The sequence below is a fragment of the Penicillium chrysogenum genome, assembly GCF_028827035.1.
Source record: "Penicillium chrysogenum strain IBT 35668 chromosome Unknown utg000005l_segment0_segment0, whole genome shotgun sequence".
NCBI classification, from domain to species: domain Eukaryota; kingdom Fungi; phylum Ascomycota; class Eurotiomycetes; order Eurotiales; family Aspergillaceae; genus Penicillium; species Penicillium chrysogenum.
The window spans coordinates 4,096,464-4,111,196 of record NW_026622753.1 but is presented as its reverse complement, the minus strand read 5'-3'; the positions used below and the strand labels follow the sequence as shown (position 1 = coordinate 4,111,196).

The window sequence follows — 14,733 nt, the reverse complement described above, 5'->3', positions numbered from 1 at the left end:
TATCCATATACACATAATGAAGAGAGTATAGATCAGGGATGATCAATGGTTGATTTACAGATATGACCAAGATAGGTATCAGTATAGTTAATTTTTATTGATCCTTTTACAGGTAGGTGACTGTGATGCTTACTCTTATAGTCTACTGGGCCCTTGAATAGATCTACAACTGCCGAGACTGATAAAACTAGATTTTCTGGGGATAAAGTGTTCTATTTTTATCTCAAGTTGTGTGCTTGTTAAAAAGCACCTTCCCCATAATATTCTTCATATTTCTCAGACTACCTAGGTAGTTCTAACTTAGCTACTCCCATACCATTCTTAACTTCCATCCTGACTCTCAGCATCAATGACCCCTTGAGAACTGATACATCCAAGGGTTCAATCCTCATCCGTCGGCCCGTACAAGCTCCGCGATCCGCGATCCACGATTAATAATCGTCGGCATTCGATATGGTTCGCTGACAATACATCAATTCATGCGGCTGAGAAGCTTTATAAGCAATGCAGGTTAACTCACGCCTAATAACCCTGGTAGCTGCCAGGTGTCATGTTTCATACGCCCAATATTGCGTTATAACTCCGCACAATGACACAACAAGCGCCGCACGCCGAAGATGCGCCAGCTTCTCGATTCCGGTTCAATGCAACTCAGCCTCTAGACCGGCTTCAAGCTGCCCTTGCTAAGCCTGCGAAAGTCGAACTCGAGACCGACCCTATTCCCAGAACGAATGTTGCACGCCGTCGGGCCTCAAGCGTTGCCGCTTCCCTCGAACAAGACGAGACTCTTCCAGAGAAGATCACCGAGCAACAGGAACACGGGATTGGTGTGTCGGAAACTGTCGCCAGGGATGAGACGGTTCTGTACCTCGCATACGGGTCAAACCTAGCTTCCAAGACTTTTCGCGGAGTGCGCGGCATCAAACCACTCTCGCAGATCTGTGTACTTGTCCCCGAACTCCGTCTCACCTTCGATCTTCCCGGAGTACCGTACGCAGAGCCATGTTTCGCAGGCACGCAATACAGGGATGTTTCTCCTCCAGACAACGAGACCGGAGTCGAAGATGACGAGAGAGACGTGTCGGACAGTGAATGTCTGTCAGAGAAGGCCGCGCTCATAAGTCGGACACGGCAGGTGGAGAAAGTGCCGGACTGTGACAAGCGTCAATGGCACAAGCCTCTAGTCGGAGTCGTCTACGAAGTCACACTAGCCGACTACGCGAAGATTATCGCCACAGAGGGCGGTGGTCGTGGATATCGCGACTGTGTCATCGATTGTCATCCCTTCCATCAATCCTACGATCCCTCCGACCCCGTCCCGGATTACCCCACAACACCAGCTTTCAAGGCACGCACCCTTCTCTCACCAGCTGCAGACGATGCCCGCTTTAAATCGCAATCCCAGAAAGGTGATGCGCTTCTGGCCAGTGGTCCACAGCTGTCGTGGTGGTATACAATCTGCTTGCATTTCCGGCCGGATCCTAACTACGCTCAGCCCTCGGCCCGCTACCTTGGATTGATCAAGACTGGCGCTGCGGAACATGATCTGCCTGTTTCATATCGAGAATATCTTGCGCAGATCAAAACTTATCATATCACAACCACGCGCCAGAAGATCGGGAAGGTGATCTTCCTGGCTATGTGGGCGCCTTTGTTGATTTTGACTTTGATGCTATCCAGGGTATTTGCAGGTCCTGATGGGCGTATGCCGCCGTGGCTGGTGGCTTTAGCCAATGTCGTGTTTTCGTGTGTGTGGAATAGCTATGACTGTTTCTTCGCTCCTGTATTTGGGGATGGCGAGCGGACTATAGGTGATACCCGGGCCTGAAACTACTTCTGGGCCTTTTTTGATGGAGTTTATAGCTATGTAGATTCTTGCATACATAATACAACAATTAGAGAACAATCGTTTGTACACCCGCACTCATGTCGTTGCCGAGTTGCGTAACATACCATATCATATTCCGATGATACAGACATGCACATACACACTGCAACTCTAGAGACTTATTACATATGTAATAGTCTCATCTGTCATAATCACAAAGGAAATTAAATTCAGATGACTCCTCGAAGCACACAGTTTTCGAAAGGAAATGAAAAAAAGAATATATCTAGGATACAGATACAGGTGTTCGGGGAGCGTTCTAACAAAACACAGACACAGCGACCAATAGATAGACACAAAAATGACGGAACAGAGAGGCCTCTTTGAAGCACCTGTATCAAAACCGGGAATGTGGTATGGGTTCCCCAGGTCGTACCGGCCCCTTCAGCCTCTCACATTTTCCCACTCAAAAAAAGGCCTTGCTGCAACATTTAACGGCGGGGGCCGATCGGGGGGCTGTACACGATCTTGCGAGTCTTGAGAGGGGCCCACTTGTAGCGCTTGACCCAGACGGAGACGGCAAACAGACCGGTCAGGAGGGCAACGGCCTTGACACCCATCTTCTTGCGCTCATCCATCTCGGGCTCGGCGGACCAGTTCAGGAACTCGACGACATCCTTAGCCATCTGGGAGGTGGTGGCGGGGGTACCGTCCTCGTACTCGACAACACCGTCGAACAGGACACGGGCCATAGCAATACCTATCACTGAGTCAGAAACGCTAAAAAGACAATATTATGGGCTTGTCGTTACGTACCGGTACCGGGGAAGTAAGGGTTGAAGTTCATGCCCTCGGCGACGGCAGCACCAGCGGGAGGCTCATCGGGGTAACCGGTCAGCAAGCTGAAGATGTAGTTGCAGCCACCGTGACGGCCCTTGGTGATCAAGCTGAGATCGGGGGAAGAGCACCGCCGTTGGCGGCACGAGCGGCCTCCTCGTTGGGGTAGGGAGCGGGAATGTAGTCGGAAAGCTTGCCGGGGCGCTTCTCGATCTCGCCCTCGTTGTTGGGCTCGGTGTCGTACTCGTGCTCCTCGGCGAAGGCCTTCATCTCGTCTACGGTGTGCATGGTGCCGACCATTGAGCGCCAGGGGACACGAGAGAGGGAGTGGCAGGAGGCGCAAACCTCACGGTAGACCTGGAAACCACGGCGGAGACTTGGACGGGGTCAGTACAATGTATGCTGGTGAGAGCAAAAATGTGACTTTGGGAAAAGAGCACTCACGCGGCGTGATCGAAAGTCTTGTTGAACCGCTCGTGCACCCAGGGGTACTGAGTAGCGTGGAGTCTGGATAAAATCAACTGTTAGCTTCCGCCATTGTTGTCAACCTGGATCACACAATGCTCGGCTGGACCGAAGCCAGAAGTACGGCGATCTTCCTGGGGCATTTCACTCACCCCTCCTCAGCAGGTGTCATGGCGAAGGCCTCTTGACCGTAGAGGTGGTAGTACCATGCGGTGGAACCGGCGGCGGCGGCAGTTGCAAGCGCAGCAGTGAGTGTGAGGTAGAAGGGGGAGCTGGCGGCCTCGGCGCCGGCGGCGGTGGAAGAGGCACGCTGTTGAATATTAGCAACGGAGCCCTTCTTTAATTCAATACAGGCTCAAGGAGCCAATTGTCCTCTTCCGTGAAGATCAATGGGGTGAGGGCGTACCGTGGACTTCCCGAGGGACTGGCGGGCGACGGCCCGGTTGGACGCGCGCAAAATGGAACGTCCCAGCATGACGAAGTTTAACCCAAGCAATTGAATTTGATCGGGAATGGGTGCTGTATCGCCAAAGCGAGAGGGGGTGGGTGGGGAGAGGAGGGGGGATGGTACAGGAGAGAGGTGCTGGAAGTTGAGGTCGAAGTCGAAGAAACTTGACATTGATGATTACCCCCTTGCTCTGATTGGCTCCCGGCCACGCTAGAAAACCGACTCTCGGAACATCACAATTCTGTGGACTTACAATGGATTGATCTATATAAAATAGACTAGTTCATTATAATTATTCATTAGATTCTGTCTATAGCTTCTTGTTCTTCTCGTGGTCCTGTGTTCTCGCTTTTTTTTTGCTCCGGTTGTGCGTGTCCCGGGATTCACCGAGAAAAACACGCATCGCCGGAACAGTGTGTGCTATTCGAATATAGCTAGAAGATGTCCAAACCGGGTTTCTAATTGCTAGCTATACATATATCAACTAGTTTATATTTTCCCCAGTATTCACTGTCTTCCTCAAGTGTCGAGGTATTCCAAGATTCCCTGTACTCCCATCCCACACATAGCTAAGTATTGCTACAAGCTATATTTAGCTACCTATATCAGCTTTTATTGCAGATTGTATCATATCAGGAGAATCCCATTGATCTATGTGACTTCGGAGGGTCCAATGGGTCCAAGAAAAGGAGTTGAGATTGGGATGTTATGTTCTGTGTCAGATCTCGACCCTAGTCTCGATGTATATATATATTTAGTCACCACTTAACTAGGCGAAGTTGTGCTAACGTCTCCAACTTGTGTAAATCATTCTCCCCATGTTTACCAAGTCGCCGTCTTTGAGCTTTCAACAGCGTTAGAGCCCAAGTTTCATTCAATCCACTTATTTTCATCCAATTGAAGAAACACTAATTCATTTACATCGTACAAAGCTACTGCGTATGAGAGGGCGGTGTACATTTTGCCAGCCGGGGAGGCGGCGGCGTTGGACCCTGTCCGTGCGTGGTGATCGTGCAGCCATTGGAATGTGGTTTTTGATTTGCTGTTGAGGAACAAGTGGTTAGATGTGAAGATGTCTGTATGAGCATTTGATACCAAAGCTACCACCAAGACGCCGTGTCTGCTCGATATTGAGACCGGACCACCCTCTACAACCCCGCGGGACAGCTTGGAGCGAGTCCGAGGCCGCCTTAATTCCCGAGCTCCCCACGACTGCTCTCTCTACCGATGAAGAGTCCAGGAACACAATATGCCAGGTGCAAAAAAAGGGCCTACGGCTGCAGCTCGGCCACGCAGAGATGTGCTGGCCTCGCTGCGCATGGCATCAATGGAAGACATCTCCAGAGCTGCTCTTCCGGCAGGTACGCAATGTGAAGACATACAGTGGCAAGGGAGATACATAGCTGACAGAAGGGTAAACAGAGATCGTATCCTCTATTCTCGACTACGTCGGCCCCGTTGATCTGATCCGAGCGGCACGGTCCTGCAAGCTTATGCACGAGATGGCGTACGATGACACTCGGTGGGTACACAAGCTGAAACGAATCGGGTGTTGGGACGAAGCAGATGCTAGAAAGCATGCCGAAGTGGTATTTGGGACAGTCGCCAACATGGAAGCCGTCGAGAAACAAGAGGAGGCTGAGCTGGGCGATGGACCAGTCCCTGCGATCACTGTTGGGGATGACCCTTCCAATGACCTGAAAGGAATATCCGATGGATTCGATAAGATCGAATTAGTGAATACGGCGTCGCAACCAGATATGTTCCAGGATATCCTGGATGAACCCGTCCTGACGGTGTTGAAGCAGGCGAGGTCAATCCGGGGCGAGGCGCGTCAGGAATACGGCAAGATACATGCTGCACTAGCACCGTTCTATGAGGATATCGCGCGATCTGGACCATCGCCTGAGAACTTGGTTTTCACGAAATACAAAGATCCGCTGGCCCAAGCGCAAATACTGGCACAGTTGGTAATGTTCTCCAAGTCTGATATGACGCAAGGATGGGACGAGCGGGTGGACCGTTTAGAGCGTACAGTCTCGATGTTTGAGACTGCTGCGCTGAAGGAATTCCGCCAGGGATATGAAGCCGACGATATTGACGGGACCATGCGAAAATACGCACACATTCTATGGACACTCAACGGTGGGCAAGCTGCCGTGGATCTCTTTATCCATCACAATCACCTGATGACTCGGAAGTCCGACCTAGGAAGCGTCGCTTCCTGCATTGACGGATCGACTGGCCATGTCAAAATGGAGCAAACACAGGCTTTTTTTACACGTCTCAGTGTCGCCTTCAACGATGAAATATCCATTATGAACCGCGTCTTTCCCCCGGCCTTGGACGTCTCATCAACCTTTATGTCGAAAGTTGGGCAAGATGTGTTATATCCTTTCCTCACGGCAATATTTGATGAGCTGCATCGCGTCAACATCAAGTCATACCTCACTGCAATCTCGACGACTTTTGTCCAATGCATGAACCTCTCGGAGGCTCTGCTTCCCATACGAGGCTCTGATGCTAAATTCGACGAGTATCTTGATAATGTCGTGATCAAGATTTACGAGCCACACCTCGACCTGTATTTGGCAGAAGAGCTTGATTTTTTCAAGAAGGCCTGTGAATCTACCGTGAGTGAGTGGGACCGGCATCTCTCTGAACAAGCGGCCTCGACGGAGTCTTTTTTGATGTCAAATGTTAATCGCCAAGCCGACAAGCGAGACTTCCTTACTTCTTTCAAGAAGGTGATCATGATGCCGGTAAACATCCTACCGAGCTTTTCAAGTGCCAAATCAAACGAAGATTCGAAATCAGACACGGAAACAAGCAGTCCAAATCCGTTCCAACCATCCAAAAATACCAATAGATTTTCGACACTATCGTCGCCTGCCCCTGTGGCCGTTGAGGAAGTTCCAACTACAGAGCTGGCAGCAAAAGCGGCTATAATGAAGACGAAGATGGAAGGTATCCGCTCGTTGTTTAGCATCGAAATTGCACTTGATCTAGTTCATTCCGCCAAGTCCAGCCTGGAGAGAGCCGCTCAATTTGTGCGACTTGGCGGCGAGTATGGCCATGCCGCGAAGCAACAATGCGAGGCAATTTTCGTCGCTCTGCTACGTATATTGGGGCACCAGCACGTTATCGTCGGATTCGATAAAGCTGTCAGTCACCTATCCAACTACCGGCCTCGCGAACAAGGGGACCGCGACCAATCTGGGGTCGAGCCCCTGGTCACCTTTTTGGAACTGGTCAATGTCGGCGATTTGATCTTGCAAATGATGGATGTATTCTATGAGCAGGAATTGATCGGCATGAGATTGACTGATAGAAACGATTTTGTGGATCCCGCCAATAAAGAAAAGAAAAAGTTCGAACAGATGCTCGATGAACGTGTCGCGGCTGGCCTGAATAAAGGAATTGACGTTCTCATGGAAGAAGTCGACTATATTCTGGCAACGCGCCAACTAGCCACCGATTTCAACCCCGGCGTTTCCTCAGATCCACACCGACAGACCATGGACGTAGGCGTCAGCGAAGTCGCCATCGCTGTCGTCGACGTGGTCTCATCGCACACGCAGATGTTAGTCGGGAGTACGGACAAGAGCACCCTAGATGTGTTCAATCAAGAAGTCGGACTCCGCCTATTTACGGCTCTGTGTAAACATCTCAAGCGACAGCGCATCAGCGTGGAGGGATCACTCAAGTTGATCAGGTATGTATCTCGGTCTTCAGCCGCGCAAAACGGCAAGCTGACTAGACTTCCTAGTGACATGAACCACTATTTCAAGTATATTCAAACCTTGCGAAACAATGAGCTCCTTCTCTATTTCACGGCGTTCCGTGAGCTGGTGCAGATTTACCTGATCGATCCCGGCCACGCCAAGGAGCTGGCGACTGTCATCGCGGATGCAGATCGGTTCCATGGGATCTGGCGTGTGGAAGAGGTCTATGAGTTTGCTGAGCGCCGGGCTGACTGGTACCACGTCAAGCGGGACGTGGAACGAGCTATGTATGGAATTGGTTGCAATGTGATGTAAATGGATACGGATACCCCTGGAAATTGCATAGTGGCATATACCTAGGTAGGGACCTACAACGCGGACATGCATGTTGGCACGGAATACTCTCCTAGGGAGGGTGGAGTGAGTACATAAACAGCGCTTGATGTACAAATATACGCTAGATATTTGCTTCTAGATTCTAGATCCAAGAATTTAATCCCTAGAGGCAAATAAATTGAACATTAATGTCTCCAAGTCATAGTCTCAGCGAGACAAAAGAAAGCGACACGAGACGAACCGACGAAGCCGAAAGATTAACTGCACAAAGAAAATAAAGACAAACCGAAGGATAAAACCACATCTGAATATGAAATATGAAATATCGAACATAGAATATCGAATATATCGAATTGGATACGATGCAACCCAGCCCTAAGAGTCTGACGTCAACGGCGGCTGCTGGAACACGACTGCAGCGTCTGAAACGGACATGAAGAAAAGTGACTGTCCCATCCAACAGTTTTGCCTGGTTGCATTCTGAGAATTTCAAAATGTCTTTGATCTTTTATTTTAGTTCTAGTTCCCCAGGAACCTTTATCTTTCAGCTGAGTACGGAGTACGTCTTTCGACCCCGTGAAGACGATTATCTGACTGGTTTTCTAGATACCTGCATTGTGTCGGCGTCTATGAGAACACAATACACACAATAAAAGGCTGCGGCTGCCTAAGACAATAGACAATACACGACTATTGCATCACCAGACATTCTGTCCTAGGGACGTCGTCAGAGCTTAGGACCGTGTCCTAAACCGGATCGGAGCCAGGCGCTACGACAATTGACCCAACGCCCATAAGCAAAAAATCACCTGAGGTCATGCATTAGCAAACTACAGCTAAGACCACCATCTGCTTATAGCTTCAAGTCAAAAAGAAGAACACCGATCCATCAAAATGAACCGAAACAATCACGCCAAAACCACACGATGGCTGGCCATCCTTATGCTCCTCACCATGCAAATACTCAACGCAAACGCCGACGTAGTAACCGTCTGGACTACGATAAAATTGCCCGCGCCGACACCAACAGCGCCGCTACATCCATCCTACACATCCCTCGACGAGTTCAAGGACGATATGTTGGAAGTCACGAACGAGTACCGCGCAAATCACGACGCCAACCCGCTGGAATGGAACGATACGCTGGCCGATTACTCGCGCGAGTGGGCTGAAGCCTGTATCTGGAAACATTCGGTGTGTATCATTATCCCCATACCGCGAGATATAAGTGCTAACATCGCCGCAGAAAAGTAGCTACGGCGAGAACCTCGCATACGGATACGGGAATGTCTCTGCTGCTGTGATTGCCTGGGGCGAGGAAAGGAATATGTATAATTTCGGCAAGCCGACGGGCTTCACCGAGGAGACGGGGCATTTCACTCAGTTGGTCTGGAAATCGACTACGCAGGTTGGGTGTGCTGCTTTCAACTGTGGGTATTCGAAGAACGACAAGTCTAAAAGAGATGACGGGGCCGAAGTCCAAGAGGATGTTTTCGAAGAGGATGCCTTTAGAGAGAATGTCTTCGAAGGGGTGATGATGGCGCCTCGTTCTAGCGGGGATGAAGCGGAAGGAGATGGGCTGGAAGGGTTGAAGGCCACGCGAAGTGAGCCGCGGGCTCAAGGGTGGTATGTTGTTTGCGAGTATACACCTCCTGGAAATGTTGTGGGTTCGCATAACTCCTATTTCCGGAAGAACGTCTTGCCAAAGAAGGCGTCTGCCGTTGACTCTTCAACCGAGTCTTCTTCGTCAACAACTTCGGAGTCTTCTTCCACGTCTATGCCTGAGCCGTCGCCGAATGCTGCGACATCCACTACCATTGGGAGTCAGAGTCAGCCAACGGGAGGTGCTATGAGGTTCGCGTTGGACTCGACATTGGGGATAATGCTGGTAGGATTGGGAACTGTGGGCGTGGGAAGGGGGCTTTATACTTGAGATGGCTTACTTTAGACGATTTAAATAAGAGAAATACAAGGTTGAACTTTGCTAGGAACTGGTTTCGTAGCCATCTCTCATGCTTATCCACATTGCACATTTGGTCGGGAGGCGCACCGCTCGATCTATCGATTTTTGGAATGTCCCGATCCTCACTGGGCTTGCCCAGGGGACCTAAAATAAACACAAGGGGACAGAAGGCTGGGTTCAGGCACAAGCGCGAAACGCCAGCAGAGAAACAGGGGGAAAAGAGGAACAAAAGGAAACACATTATTTGCGAAAATAGAACAGACAGATTCATCAGCCAATGACCTCCTCGGTCTCCTCGATAATCTCCTCCACAATCTCCTCGACCACGGAGTCGCCCTGGTCCTCGACAACCGGGCGCGCGTCGCCGGCGGCCGCGGGTGTATCTGCGTTCTCGGGGAGGGTGAAAGCCTCCTTCTCTTCGGCCAAGAGCTCCTTCTCCCGACGGAGCCAGGCGAGCCATTCGCTGAGTACACGCTTGCGGGTCTCGACAACGGCGGTGTTGGCGATATCGACAGCGTACTTGTCTTCCTCCTCGAACTCCTTTGAGTACTCGCGGAGGTTCTTGCGAACTTGCTTCTGCTCCTCCTTGCTGAGAAGAGTGGCAGGGCGTGGGCGCCAAAGGAACTGCTTGAACTTTTCGGTGGGGTTCTCGGAGAGGGTAGTGCCGGAGAAGGTGTGCATGTTCCAGCCGTTCTCCATCTATGATGCGGTCAATATTATGAATCAGAAAAGATAGAACTAGGTTAAAGCTTACCGAGTGAGTCCACACACTGGCGCTGCTGACAACGTAACGACCAGTGGAGTCCCAGTCAACATCGGTGACACCGTAGTGCTCGACGGTCTTCATCAGCTGGAGGTTGGCTGCGAGATCCTTCTCAGCCTCGATCTTCTCGCCCTCGAAGTCCATATCCCAGAAGTCCAGATCGAAGTTAGTCTGGGAGTGAACCGTCGCGACAACAACGAATCGGCCCTTGGGCGACCAGTAGATGCCGTTGCTGGTCTTCTTCTCAATAGTGCGCACCAACTTGAAGTTACCGGCAGTGTGGCCCTTCTTCTCAGGCGCGAAGAATGAGACGGAAGTCTTAGGGAGGACGGCAGCACCAGTTGGTGTTTCGCCGTTGGCGATAACGACGAATCGGGATCCATTGGGCTCCCAGGCAAAGTTAATCACAGTATCCTTGAGGCTGTCAACAACCTCAACGGGCACTCCCTTCTCGCGAACGCGGAAGATTTCCAAGTTAGTAGCCATGGACTTCTTCGACTTGGAGTGACGGTCGACCTTGACGCAGACATAGGCACCCTGTGATTGCCAGTGCAGCTTGACGTCGGAAACGTTGAACAGGTTACGGGTTCGGACAATCTCCTTTGAGGGCACGCTCATCATACCGACACGGGCAGGGTTGCTGCCGATTTCAGGAGTCCAGAAGCAGAGCAATTGCTCGTACTGCTTGACACCTTCGCGGGCGACGGTGGCAGGGGACCACTCGAAGTCCATAGCACCCTCAATCTTCACCGAAGTGCGACCAAGAAGGTTCATGTTGGGAAGTTCGTAGATAGAGAGGGACTGACCCTGGAGCATGCGAGCAACGTACTTCTCGTCCGCGGACCACTTGAAGGCAGGCCACTGCACCTTCTTCTTAGGTGCAACCTCGCCCTCGATCTCGGTAGGGGCAGCCAAGTCGTGCGACACGAACGAACGGAGAGGCTTGCCAGTCTCAATATCCCAGACAATAATGTTCTTGCCGTCTTCCTCGTAAGTCAATATAGGTTGGCCTTCCTCGACCTGGATAGGTCGTGCTGACCAAGTTGTCAAGTAGCCCTCAAGCGGGGAGAACTCGATCAACTGCACGAAGGGGTGAGGGAACTGCTTTTGCTTGGAGAAGGACTCTCCGCCCCAGAGCTGGACACCCTGGGGGTGGACGGAGGCAAGGAATGTACCCTTGGGGGACCATTGAACGAACAGTTGTGTCCAGTGAGCGCGATCCACGACATTCTCAGGTGGGTTTGTCTTGTTGTTCCAGAACACACCGACCTTGTCGTTACGGTAAAGGGCGAATTGATCACGGGCGTTGGCATCTCCCATCCACGAGCGCAGGTGCTCCTTCTCCTTGAACGGCTCCGGGGCGGGTGCCTTGTATTCTTCCTCGACCCGACCTTCGCGACCATAACGCTCGATATCCATCAACTTGTTGACAGCCATAATGTGCTTCTTATCGAGAGGGACGCCGTGCAACTGCTTGACGGCGGCAACTGCCATTTCCGGGGTTTCATATTCCACAAAGGCGAACCTATATCCCCCAATTGAAGTTAGAGATCGCCGAACATTTCTCCGCATCTCATTGGATATCCAATACGCACCCTTCGGTCATTTTCTTGTCGTTAACGGGCATGAAAACCGCATCTTCGGAGGTGCTGCCGACGGAGTTGAGTTTTCTCAATAAGAACTTGACGAGTTTTTGTCGGCTATCTTCGGGCACAACGGGGAGGCCATCGATGACGATAAATGTATCCAGTCCCTCCTCAACTTTCACTTCATATTGCTCCTTGAGATCTGTGGACTAACGTGTTAGAGAGAGGGGCACACAGATCACGAGAAATCTTGCACTCACCGGAGAAATCAATCTCCTCCTCCTCTTCCTCGTGGAGATCCTGCTCAGACAGGGTGTCGAAACTGGGCGCCATGATGGGTATACCGAAGGCGTCTGGAGGCTTCGGAGCAAAGATAGATCGGTGCAATCCGCTGATGGATTTTCGGGCAGAAACAAATCGCGGCGGCCAAGCGGGTTCTTTGTGTGGACTGACTCAGCACTGAGTCAGCACTATCGATGAACGCCTCAGGCGTATAACTACACGTGACTGAGCTGCGCATGCTTAGTCACGATTTCCCCAGCTTGAGGTCGGGCCCGTCAATCATCTCAGACGTTTCTAGAGGCTCTTCATTTTGGGATACAACATTTCTTTTAGACTGCATATCTTGCACCAAGCTCTTTATCAAGCCAAATCTTTGTCTATTATTTCATTCATAACCCCCCGTTTCTGCATTTATTTCGCCTGTCTTTCTCTATCTTCAATGCCCCGCCGGTCCTAAGCGCCAGTGCGACTTGAGTATAGCCCACCTGACAACTCCGAGCTCTCCCTCGACCACCATACTCCTCTACAAACACCGCGATATTCTCAATTGCGAACTGCAAAGCTCGAATCAGCTCATACGTCTCAACATAAGCAGCCAATTTACGTGATCTACTAGTAACAAGATGTCGTGTAAGCTACCTCGGTGTTGCCCCAGTGCCAATTTGCCGGTTCTCCAAAAAGCCTCCCAACTAATCGGTGATCTTGCGCAATAGTGACTTCTGACGTGCGCAAAAAATATATCGAAATTATTGACGACATTCTGGCCAAAAGCGACCTCACCACCATCTCCGAGAAGCGAATTCGCAAGGGTCTCCAGGATGCCGTCGGCTATGATCTCACCCCGATGAAGGTCAGTCAAGTTACGTCGATCGATGGCGCATTATTATTTGAAGCTATGCAGGATGACTAGCGATGTACTGTGGCTGATGTTCGCAAAGTCTACCATCAAACAGCTGATTATGGAGCGGTTTGATCGCTACGCTGAACAAAACGGCGTGGGCGGGTCGCCCGATGAAACTGCCCCAAGCAATGATCAGCGCGATGGTGATTCAGCGTCAGCTGTGCCCTCCCCGCCCCCCTCCACATCTCCGGTGAAGCGCCAGGCCTCCAGCGATGCCACTTCCGAGCCTGCGAGCGCATCGCCTCCCGCCAAAAAACACAAGCCCGATACTGATACCGACGCGGATGCGGCGTTCGCGGCCAAGCTGCAAGCTGAAGAGAATTCGCGCGCGCGACCTACCCGTGGGGGCAACACTCGGCGTGCAGCTCCCGTGAAGAAGAGGAGCAAAGCCAAGACCTCGAAGAGGGTCAAGGCAGAAGATGATTCAGACGTTGACTCAGGCGAAGAGCCCAAGAAGGAGGTTAACCGAAATACAGGTTTCCACGTATGTTTTTCTATATCATCCTCCCAAAATATCCCAGCAATTTTAACACGACCATAGAAACCTATGAACCTTTCTGAACCTCTGTCTGCACTTCTGGGAGAACTCACAGTGAGAACCTTCCCCGTTTCTTGGTCACTGGGCCTTTGCTAAATTTCACACAGCTTTCACGACCCCAAACTGTCAAAAAGGTTTGGCAATACATTCGCGAGAACGAACTTCAGGACCCCAGTGATCGCCGCCAAATCCTGTGCGACGATGCTATGCGGGCTGTCTTCAAGCAAGATCGAGTCCACATGTTCACCATGACTAAAATTCTCAATCAGAATCTGTATAGTCCCGATGAATAGTCCGGCGCTGACAGATTTGCTTTGATCATTATGGAAGAGCAGGCTCCAAACCAAGCCCTGTTTCTTAACGATTCTCCTTCGTCTTTTATGGTTCTTTTTATTGCTGTTTCCTTTTTTTGCGATGCATGGGGATGCTGGCGTGAACTTGAGCAATTTCCGCTCGCCATTCTTATTTGTTTTTGACTTGCTTATGCTCTCCAGCGGGAGTTAGTGTAGCCCTCCATTGGTGATTCTCAAAGGTCCTCGAATCTACTACCTACATGATATACATATGTGCAGATCCTTCCCACGTGGATCGTAGATTATAGCCTTACAATATGGGCTCCTGGTTCGATTATATCATTGGACATCATGGATCTCGGCGTTTGCTCGCTGCACAGCTCCTGATGCTCCTTTGTTAAACCTCCCATGGTCTATATATGACTGTGGCTAGTCGCCTTTCCATCGGCATGCATCAAAAAGTCTTTTAATCGGCTCTCAGCTCATCCATCGATTTTGGCTTGATAATTCAGGCCGGCGCTAACAAGCCTATGAATTTGCCCAATATGTGTGCTCACCGGGGCGGTATTTGTACAAGGGAATGGGCAAACACAGCACTACTCTTTGAATAGATAATCTATGGGTTACCCAGTCACTCAGCGCAGCTTTGTTCGCGGACACGGCGAGTAATCGGTTGAAGACCTCAATCCTCATCGAATGCGGCATGCGGGATCAGTCAGCGGCATCTCACTTTTTCCCCAGAACCACTCCCCCACCACAATCCACAAA

The 14,733-nt window shown here is 50.8% G+C and overlaps 7 protein-coding genes across 7 annotated transcripts; 4 read left to right on the top strand and 3 right to left on the bottom strand.

The window, feature by feature from the left end:
• Positions 1–589: 589 nt before the first annotated feature.
• Positions 590–1,828, top strand: N7489_009950 (uncharacterized protein; the record flags this gene model as incomplete). Its single annotated transcript, XM_056715699.1, has 1 exon — positions 590–1,828. The coding sequence occupies one exon, from the start codon at positions 590–592 to the stop codon at positions 1,826–1,828; it is 1,239 nt and encodes a 412-aa protein (XP_056563321.1).
• A 471-nt stretch (positions 1,829–2,299) lies between these two features.
• Positions 2,300–2,675, bottom strand: N7489_009949 (uncharacterized protein; the record flags this gene model as incomplete). The annotated part of the gene is made up of 2 exons (XM_056715698.1): positions 2,300–2,588; positions 2,645–2,675. The coding sequence occupies 2 exons, from the start codon at positions 2,673–2,675 to the stop codon at positions 2,320–2,322; spliced, it is 300 nt and encodes a 99-aa protein (XP_056563320.1). The 3' UTR covers positions 2,300–2,319.
• Positions 2,676–2,770: 95 nt separating this feature from the next.
• Positions 2,771–3,810, bottom strand: N7489_009948 (uncharacterized protein; the record flags this gene model as incomplete). Its single annotated transcript, XM_056715697.1, has 4 exons — positions 3,537–3,810; positions 3,283–3,440; positions 3,110–3,172; positions 2,771–3,041 (listed from the first exon to the last, which is right to left on the bottom strand). The coding sequence occupies exons 1-4, from the start codon at positions 3,747–3,749 to the stop codon at positions 2,771–2,773; spliced, it is 705 nt and encodes a 234-aa protein (XP_056563319.1). The 5' UTR covers positions 3,750–3,810.
• A 1,017-nt stretch (positions 3,811–4,827) lies between these two features.
• N7489_009947 (uncharacterized protein) lies at positions 4,828–7,618 on the top strand (the record flags this gene model as incomplete). Its single annotated transcript, XM_056715696.1, has 3 exons — positions 4,828–4,939; positions 5,001–7,293; positions 7,348–7,618. The coding sequence occupies 3 exons, from the start codon at positions 4,828–4,830 to the stop codon at positions 7,616–7,618; spliced, it is 2,676 nt and encodes an 891-aa protein (XP_056563318.1).
• A 915-nt stretch (positions 7,619–8,533) lies between these two features.
• N7489_009946 (putative extracellular SCP domain protein Pry1) lies at positions 8,534–9,572 on the top strand (the record flags this gene model as incomplete). The annotated part of the gene is made up of 2 exons (XM_056715695.1): positions 8,534–8,833; positions 8,886–9,572. The coding sequence occupies 2 exons, from the start codon at positions 8,534–8,536 to the stop codon at positions 9,570–9,572; spliced, it is 987 nt and encodes a 328-aa protein (XP_056563317.1).
• A 300-nt stretch (positions 9,573–9,872) lies between these two features.
• Positions 9,873–12,343, bottom strand: EifCb (translation initiation factor eIF3 core subunit b; the record flags this gene model as incomplete). The annotated part of the gene is made up of 4 exons (XM_056715694.1): positions 12,212–12,343; positions 11,961–12,153; positions 10,357–11,890; positions 9,873–10,301 (listed from the first exon to the last, which is right to left on the bottom strand). Exons 1-4 carry the CDS (start codon positions 12,282–12,284, stop codon positions 9,873–9,875), a joined length of 2,229 nt encoding a protein of 742 aa, XP_056563316.1. The 5' UTR covers positions 12,285–12,343.
• A 513-nt stretch (positions 12,344–12,856) lies between these two features.
• N7489_009944 (SWIB/MDM2 domain protein) lies at positions 12,857–13,965 on the top strand (the record flags this gene model as incomplete). The annotated part of the gene is made up of 5 exons (XM_056715693.1): positions 12,857–12,863; positions 12,947–13,083; positions 13,172–13,618; positions 13,676–13,726; positions 13,780–13,965. The coding sequence occupies 5 exons, from the start codon at positions 12,857–12,859 to the stop codon at positions 13,963–13,965; spliced, it is 828 nt and encodes a 275-aa protein (XP_056563315.1).
• Between the last annotated feature and the right edge of the window lie 768 nt (positions 13,966–14,733).